We start from the raw sequence: 23448 nt of genomic DNA, 5'->3' as shown, positions 1-23448 counted from the left end.
AAGACTAGAAAAGCGCTATATAAGTACAGTCCATTTACCATTTAACTCTCTGCCCAACAAAAGTTATGAGCTGGAGATGTTGGTGAAGGCTCAGAAAGTATACCGTGAGTGCAGTTTTCTCTTATGGTGAAACCTGGTTGAATCAAAACATCTCAGACTCCAGCGTGGATCTACCTGGCTTCACTCTCTAACGGTCAGACAGAGATGCTAAAGCTAGTGGCAAGAGAGAAGGAGGGGGTCTGGCTTTATTTGTGAATCAGAGATGGTGTGATCCTGCCCATGTTGCTTTCAAGGAGAAGATGTGTTGTCCAGATACTGAATTATTGGCAGTTGGTATGCGACCATCAAGAATTCAGTTATATCATAGCAAAACTGGTGTTCATCCCACCCAAGGCGACTGCTGAAGTTCTATGTGAAGTTCTCCATTAAATAGTTGCCGGGATACAGACTAAACATCCTGAGGCACTTTTAATTACAGGAGACTTCAATCATGTGAAGAAGGTTTAGGGCATTCTAAACAACATGGATCATCCACTTCATCACACCTTGATGGACCAAAGAAACAACGGTGGTGGACGGCTCCTCTCTCTTCGCTGCAGGACGGAGAGATATAGATCTTTTGTACCCACAGCCATCAGACTTTTTAATCCTAAATGGTAGATGAGATGCATGACAAGTGAATGTCCCTTTGGGGATCAATAAAGTTATTGTTAGTGATGTGAGAGTCATAAGTCAATTGTTTAAAATGAACAACTCTTTTTACTGACTTGGGAGTCACCGGTCCGCATCTCCACTAACCCGTTCACTGACTCACCCCTCCTACCCGCTACTTGCCACTGCAAACTACCGATTTGAGGTGAGACCACCGTATAAGCCTAGCTCTGTGAGAAAAACAACCACTTTGTTGCTTGTTTCTACTATTTGACTCAAGTTTCTCAAGTGACTCGAAAACCTGACTCTCTTTCGTGAGTGACTCATACAAACTCGAGCTTGTAACAGGAGTTGAACCTCCCACCTCTCCTAGTATCAGTGTTTAAATCAGTAGCGGTTGAAAAAAAACTTTTAAGGTGAGAGAAATCAGTGAAGTAAATCTCTTCAGTTTCTCTCAGCTCCATATCTTTATCTAATTCTTTTGGTTTTGCTGCCGGCAACTCAACTGTTTTGGTTGACTCTTGTAGCTCTCTTTAGTATCTTAAAAATAAAAAGATCTAATACGGCAACTGTTTTTACAGACAGATGTACTAGTTACACACAAGCAGTTGAACATAGTGGAACATTCACCACCAGATATTTCCCTCAGGAGCTGTTGGGGAGCATGCCAGAGCTTAAAGGAGAGTCAGAAACATCACTCCAAATGATGCTAATGTTGCCTCTACTTTTACTGTAAATAAGCCACTCTTTGCTAGCATGTTTGCCCTCCAGCTTTATAAGGTGTCAGTGTGTCAGTATTTTATTTACAGTTTGTTGCATTGCCCCAAGTGACCATAAAATCATTTTCTGCAGCTTTAATTACAATGCTCTTTCAGCACATTAACCACTTGAGAGTAAGGGACCTAGCAGGAACATGGTTTTCACTGTATTTGTGTTAATAGCATGCTATGTGAACGTTTGTTTCATGTATGCTTTTGAGCTTGTGCACTGATCAGATCTATACCTTTGAATCTGACAAAATGATCAAGTATTCAAAGATCCATTTATTGACAGAAAGAAAACTATTCCTTTAGGCCATGAAGTTGACTCTATTCTGTGTTTCAGTCTGAGCCTTGCATGGCAGTTGTGTAATCATGTGCATTCATATTTTGAAATGTGGCACATTCATTGCTAACCCATTTTGATTTCAGGTCCTGAACTATCTTTTTACAGCTTGTAGCCCCTCCTCAGGACTCAGTCAAATATAACAGTTGTATCAGGCATAAAGAGGGATATGCTTGTAGCCAGGATGGAAAAGCAATCCTTATTGATAATCCAAGCAAACAGGACTTTTGGTCAAACTGGTTAACATTTCTAGAATGGTCCCAGTTGGCCTTTTTGGGCCTGTGTTTGCATCCACATTGGGGAACACTTTAGTTCTGAGGGCGGTCACTTTCTTTGATGTTTGCGGTTTCCTTTTCCGGCTCGTTTTTGTCGTCTGTCTGATGATCCACCTTTTCCACCTGTACATTCGCCCCATTGCAAAATGTGTCTTTTCCTTCTTTCCTGTCCTCCTCTGACGTTCGCCCTTCAATTTCTATCATTGCTTTCTGACTTGGCATTGGAGTTAACTCGACAGTGGTCTCTGTCACGGAGTTGGGCTTCTGCCTCTCCTTGATGTTATTGCTGGAGATGAGTCTGCCATCTTGGGGAAGCTGCTCTGTTCTGAGAACCTCTCCTCCCTTCACCTGTTCTATTGTGATCCTCTCCAAAGCTTTTGGAGCAGTAGGCAGTTTGGAGGTTTTAAAAGAACTTGTCCGGTCCTCGGGGGGATTTGATGGGGCCTGAAGTTCACTTTTCTTTGACCCTTTTGTGTGCTGCATCTCCGTTTCTCGCCCTGGTTTTTTAAACTGCCTTCTAAGAAGGATGATGACGGCAATGATGAAGAAATAAGAGGAACCGCTGAGACAAGTGATCAGGCCCAAGAAGATGACTCTGAAAATAGAAACAAGAAATGGAGAGTAGGCAATTATGCTAAGGTGTCTCAAGTGTAGGAGAAAGTAATAACATTTCATAATACCTCAGATACAGTAATAATAACACTCAATACTTTTGAGCAAATTTAGATTCAGCAATTTCTGTTTCCACCTTTGTAGTCCATGGCGCACCTGTACATAGCAGAGTCATAAATGCGACATGCCCCTCTGCCCCCGCACTTCTTGATCGACCACTTCAGGCAAGTTGAGTCAATCAGGGCTCCAAAATAGACGGGTGCAGGAAGTCCACCTAAAGACAGAGTGTCACCAAAATATTGATCATTTGGTCACATAGCGAAGAAATACAAAAATGTGCACTCAAACTGGAAAGGTGACACTTCACCAGAGAAAGAAGCTCTAATTTTCTTAATTATAAGAAACTGTAACATTGAAAAGCCAAAACTTAAAAAAAACAAAGTTTAACTTGTGATGCAAGCAGCATTGAACGGGCCCTCGCACCAGCGACGCAGACACCGGGGCGTGTCCGCGTTCGGACGGGGCGCAATCACAGAGCAACCTGCCGCCACATTCTCACGTTTCAAACACAACGCAGCGAAAACAGCTCTGAAATCTCAGGCGGTCTGGAGATATCGCCAAGTGTTGGCAATACAATGTAAATTCGCTGTTCAGCACAGCAAAATGTGAGCTAGCCACAGTGTGTTTAACAGACAGAAAACAGTGACAATGGCTGTGAATTGTTGTGTGATGTCGACACAACATCAAGTGTAGACAACACTGTGAGATTGCCAGTCAAGCAAAGGATGCATGTCACATGAGGCTTACTACTTCGTACCAGTAGGCAGCGCTCTGATAAAGACAGATTTTCTACATGTAGGAGTGTTGAGGCAGGGACATATGTCAAACATATGAAGTGTCAGGCTGACAAGATCCTGTATGTTTGAGTTAAAGCAACTTCCTGTTTCTTTGGCGAGTCACGGCCACGCCTTTGAGTTCTGTGAAAAAGTCTTCGATATCATTGCATCGGTAATGTCTCCTCTGTATACTGGAAAATGTTGAGGTGGATAGGAGGAACGTCCTAGGAGGAGTTCGTTAAAGTATGAGGCCTGGAAATGGCGCAAACAACGCTGTTTTTTGACAACATCATGTAAAATGGCGGACTTCCTGTTGGTTTGACAATATGGGTCTAAGAGGCTTTTTTGTAGGTGTGGACATCATACATATGTGTGTCTGATTTCGTAAGTCTAAGTTTAACGTGCTGCAGGAGCTGCATGTTTGAAAAATTGTAGGGGGCGCCACTGAGCCATTTAGCCACGCCCACTAACAAAACCTATACAGACCTTCCCATTACCCCACTGGGGACATGTTTACCGATTTTCAGGGCTGTATCAGTATTATAAGCCCCTGAAAAATGTACTTCCTGTTAGTGACGAACAACGCAACGCCACGGCAACAACGTAGGACATAGACATATGAGTTTCAAATTGGAGCATGTCAAAGGTCTTGTGAGGTTGTTGACCAAATCTGAAGGGGTTACAAACAACCTGATAGGAACTGGACATGTAAAGGTAGAAAGAGCGACTTCCTGTTGCCAGTAGATGGCGCTGTTCCCGTTATGCAAATGTTCAGTATAGATGTGTTCAGAATGGGACTCTTATTAAGCACATGCCACACACCTTTCAGCAACAGAGACACTGGAAGAATGTTACAGGGCTTGTAATATGTGACTCAACTGACAAAGACAAAATTGTTACCCTTCCTTTACACACTATCCGAGTTTCCCATTAGGCAGTTTGACACAAACGGCTCCCAAACGAAATTCCGAGAGAAATAAACTCACCTGGCTGTTAATGCAGGTTGTGGCTTTTCTGATTTGATTTCAGACATTAATGAATGATTTTGACAAAATCTGGACGGATAATTTGAGATTTCTCTCAGTTTTCGGCGCAAGCTCATTATTGTTGACTTTTTGTGATTGTTTAAATTTGAGTTGTAAATAAAGTTGGAGGGGGGAAAAAAAACATTCTGGTGACTTCTCACCAGAGCACACGTTCAATTTACTCAGAGCAGCGATTGTTTTCAAAACCCGGAAAATACTTGAAAAACTGTTTTTAATTTGACCTGTCAAACTATCTGATCTTAATGGCTTGTAAAATTCCACTGCATCCAAGTCATTCAGCGACTGAAGCAGCCCCTCAGAGCGAGCACAGAGATGTGCCTTGCCTCTTTCCAGCCCTGAAAGAGGAAGTGCCAGGTCTGCTGCCCCTGAGTGTGCTCGCGGACATTCCTCTGCCTCTGACTCCTCCCCCTGTTGAGGTTGTCCCTCAAGAGGGCAAGGTGTCCTGTTTGAAGACAAGAGGGTGTCCTACTTTGGATTGTGACATTCCTCCAAAGCCTCTCACGCTGATGCCTCAAAGGGATCTTTGCCCTCCAAGCTCTCTGCCTGCTGAGGATGTCATGGACATTAGATGCACCGAGGAGGTTGTATTGCCTCCAAGTAATCCTCCTGTTGAGGCTCTGCCTTATGTTGAAGTCACCCAGGACAACAAGTACTATGATCTAAGCAACATTGTTTTTCCTTGCCTGGATGATAATGATGACCTGCAGCCTCCCAACATGAGGCTCCAGGTCGTTCCTTCCCCTCAGCATCATCCTCATCGTCGTGGAAAATCCCAAAAGAAGACGTGCCCCTATAACATGGGGGTTCCTTCCCTGGGTGAAGACAATCCCAAAAAACATTCATGTCCTCCGAGCCATCTTTCTGCTAAGGCAAAACATCGCAAGGGTGCGGTTAACCGGAAGAAGAACCGTGATTTAAAGAACATGAAGATTCCTCCTCCGGATGATATGGTGTACAGCTGGTTTGATCCAAGCAAACTGCCACGCCTTCCAAAAGATCTCAACCTGCGGCCCCAGGTAGTTCGACCGCCTCCAAGTCAGCTTCCTGCGAAGACCAAGCCTCCTAAGAAGCATGCCCAGAAGAAGTGCCCAGATCTCAGAAACATTGGGTTTCCTTCCCCGGCTGAAGACAATGACCTGAATCCTCTCAACATGATGCTCCACATGGTTCCTTCGCATCAGATTCATCCAAGTCCTGCAGAGCCTAATTTTGGAAATACTCGGAAAAAGTACCCTAATGTTAGAAACATGGGGGTTCCTTCCCTGGGTGAAGACAATCCCAAAAAACATTCATGTCCTCCGAGCCATCTTTCTGCTAAGGCAAAACATTGCAAGGGTGCCGTTAACCGGAAGAAGAACCGTGATTTAAAGAACATGAAGATTCCTCCTCCGGATGATATGGTGTGTCCTGATGATGACATGAGCATGTGCTTTTAAAACAATATATATGCTTGTGTGTTATAAATAAATGTAAATAAGTGCATTTTTTTTGTATGCTATTCAGTCATTTTAATGTTGAAAGGTAAACTAGTGCTGCAAGCAGCATTGAACGGGCCCTCGCACCAGCGACGCAGACACCGGGGCGTGTTGGCAATATAATGTAAATTCGCTGTTCAGCACAGCAAAATGTGAGCTAGCCACAGTGTGTTTAACAGACAGAAAACAGTGACAATGGCTGTGAATTGTTGTGTGATGTCGACACAACATCAAGTGTAGACAACACTGTGAGATTGCCAGTCAAGCAAAGGATGCATGTCACATGAGGCTTACTACTTCGTACCAGTAGGCGGCGCTCTGATAAAGACTGATTTTCTACATGTAGGAGTGTTCAGGCAGGGACATATGTCAAACATATGAAGTGTCAGGCTGACAAGATCCTGTATGTTTGAGTTAAAGCAACTTCCTGTTTCTTTGGCGAGCCACGGCCAAGCCTTTGAGTTCTGTGAAAAAGTCTTCGATAACATTGCATCAGTAATGTCTCCTCTGTATACTGGAAAATGTTGAGGTGGATAGGACGAAAGCCTTAGGAGGAGTTCGTTAAAGTATGAGGCCTGGAAATGGCGCAAAAAACGCTGGTTTTTGACAACATAATCTAAAATGGCGGACTTCCTGTTGGTTTGACAATATGGGTCCAAGAGGCTTTTTTGTAGGTGTAGAAATCATACATATGTGTGCCTGATTTTGTAAGTCTAAGTTTAACGTGCTGCAGGGGCTGCATGTTTGAAAAATTGTAAGGGGCGCCACTGAGCCATTTAGCCACGCCCACTAACAAAACCTATACAAACCTTCCCATTACTCCACTGGGAACAGGTTAACCGATTTTCATGGCTGTATCAGTATTTTAAGCCCCTGAGAAATGTACTTCCTGTTAGTGGCGATACACGGAACTTTGACGAGCCGCCACGGCCACGCCTTTTGAGTTGTGGAAAAGTTTTCGATAACATTCCATCTTTAATGTCTCCTCTGTGCCCTGGGAAAATTTGAGGGGGATTGGAGGAACATCCTAGGAGGAGTTCGTTCAAGTATGAGCCCTGGAAATGGCGCAAACAACGCAGTTTTTTGACAACATCATGTAAAATGGCGGACTTCCTGTTGGTTTGACAATATGGGTCTAAGAGGCTTTTTTGTAGGTGTGGACATCATACATATGTGTGCCTGATTTCGTAAGTCTAAGTTTAACGTGCTGCAGGAGCTGCATGTTTGAAAAATTGTAGGGGGCGCCACTGAGCCATTTAGCCACGCCCACTAACAAAACCTATACAAACCTTCCCATTACCCCACTGGGGACGTTTACCGATTTTCAGGGCTGTATCAGTATAGTAGACATATGAGTTTCAAATTGGAGCATTTCAAAGGTCTTGTGAGGTTGTTGACCAAATCTGAAGGGGTTACAAACAACCTGATAGGATCAAGCGTTTGATAACTTTTAATCCTCACTGTCTTGTCAATACACTGACCGAATTTGAAGTCGATAGGATGAAGTCTCTAGGAGGAGTTTGTTAAAGTATCGACCCTGCAAATGGCCAAAAATGGCCCCTTTTCTGACATTCAAAGCAAAATGACTGACTTCCTGTTGGGTTTGAGGTATGTGTGCAAGAGGCTTTTTTGTGCATCTTGACCCCATATATATACCTACAAGATTTCAGAGACCTAGGTGAAAGTAACCTCTATAGGGAGCCCTTTTTACAATTTTATAGGGGGCGTCACAGAGCCATTTTGCCGGTCTCGTGGCAGACGCCCATAAAATCGGCCAGACCTGACGTGTGTGCAGAGTTTCATGATGCTCTGAGACCATTTAAGCCTCGAAAAATGCAAAATTCGAGTGCAATGAAATAATAATAATAATCCCGTTGGTGCTCGGGCCCTAAAAATGTGATCTAAATGCTTCTGTAAGTAAAGAAGCTTACCAAGAGTCCTTGTTACCAGGGTGTGGATTCCCAGCGCAAGGGATTTGAGCTCTGGTGAGATACATCTGTAATTATAAAACAACACAGCATCAGTTTTATGGATAATTTTGTAGAAAGCTGCTTTGCTTGTCAGTGTCTTTAAATTCATACTTTCCCTTTTTGGCTAATATGCTAATTGGCTCTCATGCTGAAAGTTAGATGAGAAGATGGATGCTACTATTATGCCTGTTAGCTCAATTTGATACTACAGCTAACAGCAAGCTAACTTAGCTTAGCATAAAGCCTTGAAACAAATGAGTTATTACATGTTAAAAGGTGACCCTTTGGGATGCTAGAGGACAAATAGTGGGATCTACAGGGAGCAACAGGCTCGCTGTTTCCCCAGGTTTAGTTAGGCTAACATGTCAAATTTAGCAGTAGACATGAGACGGTGTCAATCTTTTCAAGAACTCTCAGCAAGAAAGGAACAAAACAAAACAAAACATTTAAAATGAATGGGGCTGAATAGAGCATAAAAATGGTGTTATGGATAGTTATCACTATTTCCCGCTTGCCAGGAATGGTTGCACCGACCTTATAATGACCATGTAGCCAGGCGTGGCCCCCAGAGAATTGATAAAGGAGCTGAGAACAGACACAGCCATGTAGGAAGTGAAACTGCGGCTGCAGTCCTTGGCATGCGGACACTGGCCCAGCCTCACAGATGTACTGCTGCCTGCTGGGTAGGAGGTGGACACACAGCTGCAGTTGTGAAAGACCTTGCAGGGAGAGAGAGAAAGTACGACGTAGTGGGAGGATAAGAGAAGCGCCCCCAATTATGATTTGGTTTACTGTTAATCTGCTATGAGTTAGTTAATTCAATTTTTTCTCGACAATAACATAGCAGACTGCAGATGTGTACATTTTGATTAACCTCGAAAAGTCAAAGGCCTCCTGGAATGCGGGACCGTCCAACTGATGGAAGTCAGCGCATTAAAGGAGAGGTTTCGGTATTTTTAAACCTGTGCTCTATTTTTACAAGTTTGGGTGAATGAAATGACTCATAGGAACAAAAACTTTTGGAATTGGTCCAGTTGATGGACTACGCCGTAGTCACAATACAGCCATAATGGCTGCAACATAATCCCCTGGGGCAATTGCACCAGATCAAAGAACATCCACTAAAAGTGCTTGTTTTTACCACTGACAGGATCAGAGTGTTCCCCCAGGTGTCCGGCAACAATACGGAAATGATCCCTACAAAGATTGTCCTTTTTTTAAAGAGTAAGATCCTTTTTGTGTAACCAGAAATAGAAGTTTCGCTCAAAGAGAAGTCTCGCTCTGAAATCCTGCGACTGGTGAGCTGGTGAGAAATTGGAGAGAGATTGTTGTGTTGGTGTACAGAAAGCATAGGTTGGTGTACTTGTTTTATCTTCCTTTGCCTGTTGCATTTCTCTCTCTCTCTCTCTCTCTCTCCTCGTTCTCTCTTCAGTTTCTATGAGCTCTTCGTCCGTATACTCTGGCTCAAATAAATAGGGACGGCCATCTTCATCGTCAAAATCAGGTTAATATTCAGCCTTAGCTTTTTGAAATATATTCTTGCTGGCAGTCCTCTACGTAACCAATCCTCTCTCCAACTAAAACTCATGTTCCAGTAAGATCTCACCAGCCATGGGATTTCAGAGCAAGACTTCTCTTTGAGCGAGACTTCTGTTTCTGGTTACACAAAAAGGATCTTTAAAATAAGGACTATCTGTGTAGGCATAATTTCCGTAATGTTGTCGGACACCTGGGGTAATACTCTGAGCTCGTCAGTGGTAAAAACAAGCACTTTTAGTTGATGTACTTTGATCAGGCACAATTGCCCCAGGGGATTATGTTGCAGCCATATCGCGGCTACGGTGGAGGCCATCTACTGGACCAATTCCAAATGTTTTTGTTCCTGTGAGTCATTTCGACACCCAAATTTGTAAAAGTAGAGCCCAGGTTTAAAAATACCAAACTTCTCCTTTAATGACATATTGACTAATAGAGGTCAACTTTAATGAGATACCTTCAGAGATAAGAACATTATTTATGTGTGATAATGAGGCTTTTTCACTGAGTGGGGAGTGTAGAAAGTTCATGAATAGGGAGGGAAAGTATTTTTTTTTTCTTTGCACTTGTTATGACGAACTTCTCTCCTTCAGTCAAATGTTCAGGATGAACCAAAACACATTCTCTTGATAAGGTTACTGAGGAGTGTTTCCTTGGAATGGGGTTTGATGCCTGTGTGGTATTGATAAGCCTGTCTCATTAGTTAATAGTGATACTGCTGGAATGCTTTTAAGGGTGATTATTTCAGTCATAATTTATTCGCCAGATAACTGTTTGAATTGTGAAACCCCTACTCCCAGTAGTCAAGTACCAAATATCTTCCTGAACACTGTCCAGCTGTGTATTAAAAGTTAGCAGCCCTACTGTGTTCTTGCCGTATCCACTGGAGCTTATACAGCCAGCCAGACATGGAGAGATGTAGGTGATGCCGCTGTCTGAGCACACCGGGTCCCACTCCTCTAATGAACATGAGCAGTCTCTGTTGCACTCTGAGTAGAGCATATCCTTGTTATGTGATACACTATGTGTCCTGCAAGGCAATAAGTTTCATGGTTAATAGCAGCGGATTTTGTCTCTCAAAGTCAGAGTATGTATTTTACATATGGAAATGCAGATCCAAAGGGACATTTTTATGTAATGTGAAAGCTTTAACAGCATCTCCGTATGCTTCATGTCACAGCACTGACCCGTTGTATGAGATGGTGAGCCCAGCCACGGGAATGTTATCACACTTGGTGCCAAACTGCAGCAGCAGGAGGAGGTATGCCATGAAGGATGTGGCAAAGGAGAGCTGAGCTCCTGAGACCAAACTCAGTTTATACCTCTTCATCAGCAACCCTCCAAGGAAGATCCCCACTGCCACTGCTGGCAGGTTCAACATACCTAGAGTAGAACACACAATGGAGCTGGGACATTCTCTCACTTTCAGCAGCCCTAAGATATTAAGTCTCTCTGAGTCTTTAAGCTTTGAGGAGAAATTCTGGAGAGATGTAACTGAAGCACGAGACTCCAGGCATTATTTTCTAATTTACTGACTGAATGTGAGCATTACTTACTTTATCTATTTAAAGATAATCAAACATTTAGCCTTTGGTAAATAAATGACTTTTTGGCATCCGAGTGAGAGTGGTCACTCTTTATTTTAGTGCCTGTTACATAATTGATATCAGGGTTGTATATATGCTGACAATATAACCCACTACACATATAAGCAGCAGTATTCATGGAAGTCATTGTAATATTATACTTGTGAATATTAATCTTGATTAAACTGTTGGGAGGCTATAGCTTCTCCCTGCTTCCAGTCCTTATAAGGTATGCTAACTCTCTCCTAGACCTACATCCTTATCTAGCAAACAGACATGAGATCTCATCGAACTAAACCCCAAAAATGTATTTTTTCTGAACAATTCCAATTTACATTTAGCTGGCAACTTAACAGTTGACTTAAATGATGACACATGACCAAGGTTGTGATCGTTTCTCCTGTTAATATTTATCTTCTTCACCTACAGCTCTTCTGTCATGCTTGTAGAGCTCTACCAATGGTAGATTAGCAGCAGTATATCATAAAGTGAGAATTTCTGCAACAACAAAGAGCACATTCTCTTTTTTGAAAATGGTTCAGCATTAAGCTTGATTTGCACCTCTGTGTTGAATATATGCAGAGTGTATGGCGAAACCTACGCAGATGACCGACGCCTTGTGTGTATTTTTTACTTGTGCCTTGGTGTGTCTGCATCGCTCTGCACTCTGCTGGGGTTTCTATGCCCCTCAGTTGAGCTTGTTAGGCTTTACTTCAAACAATAGCGTCTGTAACGTAGCAGATCATGTTGGAGACGGAGCTAATAAATATTGAAACACAGATTATTTTAGAAAAAGTAGAAAAAATGAACCAAGCAAATATCTATGAGACTGGAAATCACCGTTTCAGTATTAGCATCAGATGGAAGTAATCTGACTGTGGCAGCTACCAAAATGTTTGTGCGATGCGACAAAGTTAACCAATCACAGTTGTTGCAGTCCATGTTGCGATGTATAGTTTTCTGGGAGGCTGCACAACCGGCTATGTTGTAGGGACAGCTGTGGTGAGGATTCAACTTTAATTCAGACTTTAATTGGTCTGTATGGCCAGTAGCTTATGGAAGCTAACAGAGCTAGTTTGCTGATTACATAGCAATTTTGTACAGTTCTGCAACTGTTACACTATTTTAACATTTACCATTATCCCACAAGTCATTTTGTAAATGTAGGAGGTTTTGTCTTTATTGAAACTATTTAAATAATATTTATATTTTACCTATGAGGAAATTGGCTCTGGATGCAGACTGTCCAAACTGTTGTTCCATGTATTTGGCTTTGAACGTGAACAGGCCGATGAAAGAGTTGAACTTCAGGACACTCCCACAAATAAGCAAGAAGTATGCAGGAGTTCCCACCAGGCGCTTTAGTGAGGGAAGAAACCCTGTGGAAGGACATACAGTTAAAATACAAGCAATGTACTTCAACATATACTTGTTGGCTGTAATTAAGTAAAAAATGTCTATTTTCTAAAAATGTTAATTTGACCTAATCAGTGATCTGTAATGTAAAGAAAAAGAGGATTGTCTCAACCTTTTGCAATGTCAGTCAGCTTGAAGTTGTGTTTGTTTTTGAGGACATCCTCTGTCCTCTCCAGTTTCTCAGGCCTGCTCTCGTCTCCCTCCTTCTTAAGCGAGCGGGGAAGGAACAGGAAGGGAATGCCGGAGATGAGCAGGAGGGCAGATGACACCATGAAGCCCATCCACCAGGCGCCCACCCAGCGGGCGTCTTTGGGAGTGATGGTCACACTTTCTGAATGACAGAAAAGAGATTTCAAGTGAGTGTTCAGCAAGAACTGGAAGCCTGATGTGTGTTTTCACATTAATTTTTTATTTTAATCTGCTTACATCTCAAGTGTGTAATGGTCATAATGATCACAAGATCTATTTTGGGTAAGTAGACTGATTGTGTATTCATTTTCCGGAATAAGACACTCTACTGTCTACAAGCAACACTGGACAATATTGCTATCTTCTTTTTTATGCCTGAGAGAAGACACACTCAAATCATTTCATCCAGTTCAGTTTAGGGGCTGAAATCCCGGCGGAGCACAGGGGACACGACCCTCAACCTGGGTGAAAAATTTGATTCCCCCCCCCAATATCATCGTAGACATAATTTCAAGTTTCAAAAGATTTGGACACCCCCGCCCTATGCCTCACAATGGTTCGATCCACTGCCTCCCACCACTCTCAGCAAACAGTCAGCAGAGCAGAGGGAGCCGGCAAATTCAGTACGTGTGTGGGAATCTCTGACAGACTCTCTAGTTGGTGACTGGCCTCAGTAAGTGTTTCAAACAATGAAATATTTGAGCCATTTCTTTACTTCTACCACTCAATATTAGAGTTTGGTATTAGGGTTGAGCTCCTAACCAACCTACGGGGCTATCACAACAAGGATTTCGGTGCCTCATTTCGGTGCCACTTATATCTAAACCTAAAGTTGTCAGTGGAAATATTTACCTTAAAGTGCTCCGAAACTTTACAGGCAGAAATGTGGATTTGAGACTTGGTGACTTGGACTCAAGTTGACTCGAATCACTGTTTTGATGACTTGTGACTTGACTTGACGCATGATGACTTGGATGACTTGAGTGTGTTCATAGGTTTGAATGTTAGCTGTTAAATATAAAATGATCAAATTCAATGCTGTCAAGTTTCTGTCTAACTATCAAGTATGTATGCAGCGCAAACTGGGAATCATGACTGGACAACTCAAAAAGCTCCCCGCTATGGCATTGTCATGTTTGGAGACTGGCTGTCAGTCAAATTCCTCGCTATGGCAACACGCAACATCAAAGCCCCCAGCTACCTGATGTTTTTTCCCCAAAGAGAAGCCTCATCAGTGGTACTCGTTACTACTCAATATGGTCTCAGACCAGACCATCATCGTGGCTGCGTCTGTGCCAAGATAATACAGATGAATTTCATTGTCATACTTTTTGAACAGGTTATATAAATTGGCCAATAATGTCATTATCAGACCGGCTACTAATATCTTGTCTGTTCTCTTTATAAAGACCGGATACTACAGGTAAGAGTGCTGCATCTTGGGTGGAAAATAAGTGACTTGACTTGCCTTAACTAACGACTCGACTTGACTTGACTTGACTTGACTTAACCAAGAAAAAATGACTCGAGACTTGTTTGAGACTTTGACCAAATGACTTGAGACTTACTTGGGACTTGAGCAAAGATGACTTGGTCACAACACTGGTTACAGGCAACACAAGCATTACCGCACCTCACATTATTAGTACTGTAGTTAGTCTGTCTATATTGTTCAAATTCAACTTATTGTGCTTTGTGTGCATTACTTGTGTCAATGGCAACGCAAGGTAGGCTACTGAACATTAGCTAGTTAGTCAAAACAACTGTCATTTATGCTAACATAGCTCTCAAGGGATTTAAGCTTTTAGTAATTATGGTTCCACATTAAAGCTACATTTAACAAAGGCTATGTCGACCTCAGAAATTGCCTCCTTGAGAAAAATTCATGTAATTGTCCCCCTTCAAAGTTGACATCAGATTTTTGCCACTGGTTCAGTTCAAACATGCCACGGGGAACAGGAAATACCCCATTTCCCCTACAAAAGAGAGTAATTGACCCCTCCAAAAGTTGTCATCCAGATTCACATTCAAGCTCATACTGTTCTGAATTCAATTACACTCAGTTTTATGGAAACAGCATTTGATGTTCAGTATGACTATGTTACAAGCCACATCATTAGTAACGTATACGATGTAGTGAGATTAAATAAAACTGTGAGGTTACAGAAAGCACAAACCTACACTTTTAACAACATAAAAGAGCTGACAACAGTGCTCTAAGTCACCAGAAGGTGGAGCTCCACAGCTTAGAGATATACTGATTTGGCTGCGTGACCTCAGTACGTTCAGGTCACTTTGTAGATTCTAATGATTTGATGGCGATGGAGAGAACTGAAGTTGCTGCCCTGCTAACATGCATGCTCGTCCTTGCCGTCAAAACCAACTTTGTTCTTGAGTACACAAACGTAAAATACAAAACCATAGTTATTTCATCTTGTTAAGCTTTCCCAACTGTCCCAACAACTCTAAATCCAGACTAATTTTGTCAGCTAAATTATTTTAACTGTAGCCTGCAGATGGGATCTGATGTAGATAGCTAAAAGTAATTCATTAATGTTAGATATTTTAATGTTAGATTTCCATTCGTGATGTTACATTCTTGCAAAACAAATAAATAACACACACCCATATCCACATATCCAATGTCGACATATAGTTTGGCACAGTATGAGCCCAGGAGGAAACCAAACATGGGGCCCAGGAGAGTGATGGTCTGGAGACAAGCTGCAAGTCACATAATAAAGAAAAAATGAATGTGACATGAAATGAGATTTTGAACAGTAAGCCAACCTATAAAAAAACACATGAATAGAATAGAACATACCTTCATAATTGATGTACCGTTTGTTCTCACTAAATTTACTTACATTTTAAGATATTCCTCACACTTTCTAACATTTGGACCCTTTCCAAGTCCCACTGTAAACCCAAAAAAGAAATCGTACTCCACCTATATAAAACGGCGAGTTTTCTGCTCTAGCATAGTCGTCGATGTAGGAGATGCCCAGAGGTGTGACCGGAGTCTCTCCAATCCCCCGCAGTGCGTTCCCGAGGAACACATAGATCCACATGTTGGAACCTGAATCCCTCACACAGACTCCATAAAGACACACAAGAGGAATAGATTATATCGATTCTGTTACAAAGATATGGTTTAACACGATTATCATGGACACTGTTTTTTTCTGTCATGTTTGATTTATTATTTAAAGCAGATACGTCAAATATCTCGGTTCTCTTTGGTGGCTCCTATGGCAATATTTATGTGTAAGCTGCACTCTGCATCCTTCAGTAATTACTCCGCAACTCCGCAGTGCATGTGTGTGTGTGTGTGATTCTATACTTTAGTGCATGCGTATCAAAAGTTGAGTAATAACCCTATAAACCTTTATATGGCACCGCCTCCCATTAATGTGCAAGTGAGAAAGAGAGAATAAAGTCTGCTACCTCAATTATACGGAATTCCTCAAACTAGATGTATGAATACAATGTGGTGTTCATTCATTTTAAATAGAATGTCGCTTCAGACTTGCATACCACTGTGCTGAATGCTCTCTTCCACATTGTGTTTCTTTTTAAACATATCTAATGAGAGTCGCTGAAAAATATAACTACATTGCATTCTGTAGTTATATAACATGTTTTTCTGGGTAGAATTAATTATGGCTCAACAATAGAAAAACTGGGGTAACATTTCAACTGAAGCTCATCTCAGGGAACTAGGACTGATTGGAAAGAGAGCTGCTCCTAAAAACACACTAAAGAATAAATAAACAGATATGTGTCCAAGCTAAATATATTACTGTTAATATTGAAGATGTCTGCTTTCTCAGAGATGCAGTGATTACTTTTTCCTTCGTCCAGATTCTGCCTCTTGTTGGATTGCTCTACAGTTCCCTACAGTCCATTTCAGAAGCTGTGCAGTATGTTCACAGCGTGGGGGGGTGAGTGGATTTGAAGGTCAGACTAGGATCAGTACATTCCAGGGATGCTTGTAAGAAGTTGTTAAGAGTATTAGCAGGCTTTATGTTACCACAGACTGTATATGTGCTCTCATGTTCACTGACAGTAGGCAAAAAGTATAGGAGAAAAAGTCAGGTGATGGCCAGTGACGGTATGATTCATCCTCTGGGAACCATGAATTATGTTTGTACAAGATTTCATTGCTATCACTTCAGTGTTTTATGGGATATTTCAGGCTAGACCAAAGTGGTAGACCAACCTTACCATAGAGCCATGTGGCTGGCATGGCTGAAAGAAAGGGTTCCCTCACAGTAAAGATACCTTATATTATATTTACCCCATTTTCCTGTAATAACGAGTTATTTGTGGTCGTTTTCTCGAGATCTTATTTATCACAATATCAAGAGATTAAGACGTGGCACCACCATAACATCATATTATCATAACTCGTATCCCCAGAGTTGTAAAAGCACAAAACGGACATAGAAACAGGTTTCACCCATAGACTGTATAAATAAAGTTTTGCATTATTAGTGTGGACAATCACACAGTGACCAGACTGTTGTTGTGTTTTCTATATCGCCTGAAAAGTATCTCGTTATCACGAGAAAATGGGCTTTGTTATCCTGAGATAACAAAATAAATGAATCCATTATAATGGGAACACCAGCTGTGTTTCCCCGAGATAACGATGAAAACAAGTCAAGATCTCGAGAAAACAGAACCTAAATTCAATGTAAATTCAATAAATGAGAGAAAACTGTCCTTGCTTATTGCAAAATCCAAATTACTGATGTTCAGCTGATCTTAAGGGGCTACACCCCACTGTCTTACCTTTGTTGTCTTCCACACTTGGCTCTATCTGAATTTCATCTTCTTTTTCCAGAGGATCCACACAGGCAGCGATGTTCACACTGTCATTCTGGAATACCTGAATGACTGTGTCATACTTGTAGCTGTGAAAACCACAGTTAAACACTTAACAAGAATGTTTGTAGGTTTTATTTCATTGATTTTGTTTCTCTTTTGGAAATGTTGTTTCTAAAATCATGTTGTTGTTTTTTTTTACATTTACCGTCCCATGAAGAAGTGTGTCAGGCCAGTTAGAAAGGCCCCAACAGCCATGATGAAACATCCCGCAGCAATGAGTCTGGGCCGATGTAGCTTGGCCCCGAAATGACTGACCACGGCAAGAAACAACAAGTTGCCTATCTCCAAAAAAAGGAGCCCGGACAGAAGGAGAAAAATAATACATTTAGAGAATTCCCAGCTAAATTTCTGTTAATAAGTCAATCAATCAATCAATCAATCAAATTTTATTTGTATAGCGCCAAATCATAACCAGGGTTATCTCGAGACACTTTACAGAAAGAGCAGGTCTAGACCGACTCATTGTTAAGTTATTTAAAGAGAGGCCCAACATCAATCCACCATGAGTAGCACTTAGCAATTCGGCACATTGGCAAGGAAAAACTTCCTTTTAACAGGCAGAAACCTCGAGCAGAACCAGACTCATGTTGAACAGCCATCTGTCCAACTACAAAAGTAAAACCTGATCAAATGCAAAAATAAATAAGGATACAATGAATTGATCGATGGTACCCATCTCAAAACTGCCATCTATTAATCCAATGTTCGTGCTGGAGAGGTCAAAACGTCTTTCAATCTGAGTGATGGAGCTTTTCATGTAGGTTCCTGCCAGAGCCTTGGAGAAACAGGCGAAGGACAACGCCACAATAAACAACTAGAAAAAAGAGAAAATAATATACAATATTTAAGTCATGAATGTGAAGGTTCTCAGTCATCAAGGGCATGGTAATTCTAAGACTAATCCAAAAGGCAATTGGACTTGGTTGATGTTCTTTAAGACGTTTCACCTCTCATCCGAAAGGCTTCTTAAAGACCCCCTCCAGTGAAAATCCAGTTTTTAACCTTGTGAACATCTTTATGTAGTGTTTTTCAAGTGCTACAAGACATATCAGGGACAACATAGGCAATCATCTCCATGGCTCGGCCTGTCTGCTTTTAAACTGCAGTGTACCAAGGACAGGCTGAACAACACGTTTTCAGATTGGCAGGTTTGAGACGTCACAAACCAGGGTGATGCTATGCATTTCACGACGTACCTGTGGCAACCACTTCGGTGATATGTGAGCCAGCTGTAACCTTCATCGTAATTTTTGCAAACTCATAACTGACTCCTAACGTTAACATTACTACGACTAATTACTAAATTTCAAGCTAGCTAAGTTGCCACTAAATGATGGCAGAAACATGCTTTGTTTTCGGCTGTAATTTCACGAAAGGAGAAGCTGAACATTCCAGAACCAATAGTGGGATAGCAGATTCAGGAATTTTTAACGAGGGAGAAGGAGGAGATGCCTTGGGAGGATTTTTATAAGTATTTTGTAAAGTAAATGTATTTTGCAGAAACTTATCAGACACAATTTCTAATTTCAAGCAGAGCATTTTATATGTCTTAAAACATGACTGGAGCTGCTCTTTAAGTTTTAAACTGACTGATGGATGGAGCTAGAAATATAAGCCTCTGTAGGTCATTAGTATGATTACACATCTATTAGCATGAGTTTAGAATCAATTTCCACTTTCATATTGGATCCGTTTTGAGCTTCATTTATATAGTGCCAAGTGATACAGTGATGATGAACTGTAACTCAATATAAAGGTTTTTTTTACGTGATGGAAGCTGCAGAGCAATTATCAATTGATTATTTCAGTTCATTAACTTCCCCCCAAAAATATATTTATATTATGAATCTCTTGTATGTTAATAAATAATCTTGTATGTTACCTGTTTAAAGGTCTGCTTTGGTTAATGTCAATTTGAAAAAAAGCAGGACATAATATTTAAATGAATCAGGAGCCCTGTATGCTGCTTTCACATGCTGTGTAAGTTTTCACCTCCTCCATTGCTGCCTCCACACTCTTAGGTTTTACACTGTGTGGGGGCACCCTGGAGTCCTGTTATTACAAAATAAATCCCCATTGAGGATTATTGCAATTCCTATCCATGTTATGCTTCTATTATCCTGTAAGCTACAGAGGCTTTCATCTTCAGCTTACACTTTTTTTTTGCAGTTTGACAAGTATGAAGCACGCTGGGCTTGAATTTTCTTGAAAACTTCAATTAGAGCACATAAAACAGTGTGCAAACAGATGACAACATGCAGTTAGTATAATTAAATGTGCATGATGTCCTTGTGGCATTTGGACTTTTGCAACTCAAGTAATGGGTCTATGCTGAATATATTTTTAAACTGAAGAATGTGAAGCCAACTTCTGCAAAAGCAGAGTACCCAGATAAAGCTGCCGATACATATATGTGTGTTGTATATTAATTTTAGGTTTATTCGATTATGATTCTAAAAATTAGTTTTTCAAATCAATGTCTTTGAACTGAGCCAAGGCCCAATGAGGAAAACGTCTGGGATGAAATTGTTGTATAGATGTGTTTTGGAAGAAATGCTCCTTTTATCTTTGCGCGTGCTGTTGTGCTGCTGCAATCAGGCACGACTGGTACTGAAGTGGTTGATATGGTGGTATAAAGTAGAAACATGGCTCCTATTTTCAAAAGACTATAGGTGATAAGCTCTTAGCTTGATTCAAGCCACTTTCATGAAAACCCATATTTCTGAAGATGTTAAAATCACCTAAAAAGAGTTGTGCATCTCACTGTTCGATCTATCCATATATAGGCATATGGAGCAATGAGAGTCTGCAGTGTAGAGTCTACAGTGTACATGTTAGCATATTAAACTTTGAACCATCGCTATAACAGATGCCTTTAACAGATGTTTGAGTGCATCTAAAGAATGATCTTTAGCCCAGGATGAAAATCAAAATTACAAGTAACCAGCAGGTGAGTGTACTTATAGCTTTTGTACTTTGAGAGTGGAGATGTCTGGACGTTTTCTGGCCCGCCGGTCAGGATCGCACAGAGCCTGCTGGCTGGTCATCTTTTCCCCGCACTCAGCTATTTCTTCCATCCTACCCTCAATGTTTGTCTTCAGATCAATCTACCTTCCCTCAGGGCGCTGTGGGAAAAGTGGAGATACAAAAGATAAACAAAAAATGAACAAAGTTGAGCAAAACATAAAGAAAGCATAATTCTCGTTCATTGCAGCGCCTTCAGGAGCTATTTGGGGTTCAGTGCAAGAGCATACTTGAGTTGAGGATTAGAAGAGCTGGAGAGCAAACAATCTTAAGATTATCGGACGTACTTCCTGAGTCATACACAACTTCAATTGTTTAATGGTTTAACTTGTTTTAAATTTTGGGTGGGATTAAATATTGATTTTATTGCTTTGGACCTGGGTTTTGGGAAGGGTTAAACAAGACAGTTCATAAAATCTACAGGATAGGCTACTTAGCTAGCATTGTCCTGAGCGCTATTATTCTGCCGTGAGCTCTCTGTTTTGGATTTTAACATAATGATCACTTTCAACCATCTGTTAACGAGTTAAAAATCCATAATATACACCTAGATGGATCATTTTGATGTTAGATATCATTTTGATCTCTTGAAAGTTCACTACAAGAATTAGCATTGACCTAGCCGTCCACCCACTGGATTCCATTCATTGAGCAAGTTAGCTTCACAGAACTACACCTGTTCGATGCTGACGACATGAGGCCACAAAACTCCAATTTTACTACCTGTCTGTCTTCCAATCTATTGTTCTGTTGTATTGAGTTTTTTCATTGTTGGAAGTAACAGCTTATGAGGATCATACTGCTTCTTTTCTTTCACAAGGTACCAGTTTCTTTGTTTTCATCCAAAGGGGAGCATGGCATTGTTTACCATATTTATCTCCACCAGCTGTGCAGCAAAAATGCTTACAACTAGCATGCAGTCAAAAATGGAACCTAATTCTGCCAAAATTCAACAGTTAAATCAAAGACCTAGTAAGAAACCAAGGTTATAGAAAATCATTGGTTTAAGTGATTGGAGGGATTCAGCAATTTACGTTGAATGCTTTTTTTTAAAGATGAATCTTTGGGGGATAGAGTGCAGCAAGGTTGGATTCCAACCCAGACCAGTGCAGTAAGGATTCAGCATTGATACATGGTGCACACTCAGGTGAGCTACTGGTGTCCCTTGGTCTGTTTTTAACCCACTGACCTAGTGTATATAACGTGTTAATCCATACATTAGGTTATACACCCTCCAAATGTTAAGTGAAAGAGAAACCCACTGAGAGAAATATTCTTTCTCCATTTCTTGCTGAGAATTAGAGAATGTTGACCTTCATGTCTGCGTATTACAAGTAAAGCTCAAGCCATCAGCTGGTTAACTTCCAGGTTAAGAATATAGACTTGAAGCAGGTTGCCTAAGATCTGTCCGAGCATAACAACATCTACCAATCAGCACCTGAAAAGCACATTTGTTAACACATTATATCATTTTTGTTTCAAGTCTTTATGCTAAGCTAAGCTAGCTGCTGCTACTTATTTGTCTACAGATATAAAAGTGAACACAGAAAACATATCCCTTTAAAGTTGGTGTACTTATTTCATATACCTGATAGAAACATTTTGGACATTAAGATATTAAAGTGAAACATCCAAACAAATGTTAGCAGACAAACTATAACTGAATAACAAAAAATGACAATTGTTTAGTAATGGTCCTCTTCCTCTTCACACAGACATCATAGTTGACCTAGCTTTTCATTCAGCGTACTTTTTAACATTCAATATAAACTTATTGGAAGTGTAATGGTATAAAAACACCAAGTGCTAAGTGATTCCTGTCAGTCAGACTTACATGTCTGACTTTTTAAAGTGAGTAAACAGAGGAGCTGAAATGTTACCTGTGTATACTCCAGCAGCGTCTTCTTCTCACGCTGCAGGTTCAATCCATGTCAGAGTGAATAGCGGTTTCCCATGACATTGTCCTCATTTGTCACCTGGAAAATTTTAAAGGGGTGAAACTGAATAAATTCTAAGTAAGTTTAACAAAAAACTATTTCATCTCCAGGACAGGGGTCTCCCCTCTCCTCTTCCGCCTCTGCTCCAGAGAGGAGGAAAACCTGCTCTCTCGAATCTCCTATTTTCTCTTATGAAGGCTGAGCTGTTAACTCGGAACCAGTTGGACAAAGGCCTCTTACATTTTTATTCCACACACATGCCAGCCGGCCAGGAGGGGGACAGCAACAAGAGAACAGGGGGAGATAAGGGGGGAGACAGATTAGTAACTCCAAACCAGGCCCTGTGGATATTTGTCTTCTCACAAGGAAAATCTGATGATTGGTGCTTTAAAGTTCAAATTTTCATTTCAACAGCTTCACCAGAGGTCCACCTAGTCCACATTGCAGGACATTCAAACCAAAAGTCAACCACTGATTCATTAGATTTGCTGTCTCATTTTGAGTTGAAATATGGCACAGTGTGTTTCAGTAATAACAGTGTTTCTCGGTGTAAACATGTCAGTGAGCGCTCTATTAGCCCAGTGGCTGGTGGGGGGTTCAGGCAGCCAGGCAGCAGGTCGCACAATCAGTTTTGGCCCCTCACAAAATTCTGAGGATTAAGATTAAAAGCCTTCACATTCCTGCACAGCAACAGTGAAGAAAGTGTTTATAAGTTTTCATTTGGTGCAAGTATTTTACACGCGTTTTGGCTTTGTATCTAGCTTTAGGCTACATTCAGACAGAAATGGAGTGTGTTATTGAATCAGGATGCTTAATAACATTAGCTATTCTACGTAATTGCTTGATTAGAATAAAATTCCTCTGTCTGACTGGTACTAATAGGAACAGTGAGGGCCCT

General features: G+C 41.1%; 1 protein-coding gene across 1 annotated transcript; it reads right to left on the bottom strand.

Moving 5' to 3' along the window:
• Nucleotides 1-1681: 1681 nt before the first annotated feature.
• On the bottom strand, nt 1682-22679 carry LOC138599339 (solute carrier organic anion transporter family member 1C1-like). Its single transcript, XM_069670956.1, has 15 exons — nt 22494-22679; nt 20565-20714; nt 18262-18403; nt 17735-17867; nt 17494-17615; nt 15647-15793; nt 15322-15420; nt 12620-12838; nt 12306-12470; nt 10693-10888; nt 10370-10535; nt 8504-8688; nt 7931-7995; nt 2799-2916; nt 1682-2625 (listed from the first exon to the last, which is right to left on the bottom strand). Exons 2-15 carry the CDS (start codon nt 20664-20666, stop codon nt 2064-2066), a joined length of 2421 nt encoding a protein of 806 aa, XP_069527057.1. The 5' UTR covers nt 20667-20714; nt 22494-22679; the 3' UTR covers nt 1682-2063.
• Between the last annotated feature and the right edge of the window lie 769 nt (nt 22680-23448).

The sequence above is a fragment of the Semicossyphus pulcher genome, unplaced genomic scaffold (genome assembly GCF_022749685.1).
Source record: "Semicossyphus pulcher isolate SPU_LCO1_2020_fin unplaced genomic scaffold, fSemPul1.0.p SCAF_20, whole genome shotgun sequence".
NCBI classification, from domain to species: Eukaryota; Metazoa; Chordata; class Actinopteri; order Labriformes; family Labridae; genus Semicossyphus; species Semicossyphus pulcher.
Note: the sequence above shows the minus strand (reverse complement) of the source record. Positions and strands in the feature narration are given on the sequence as shown.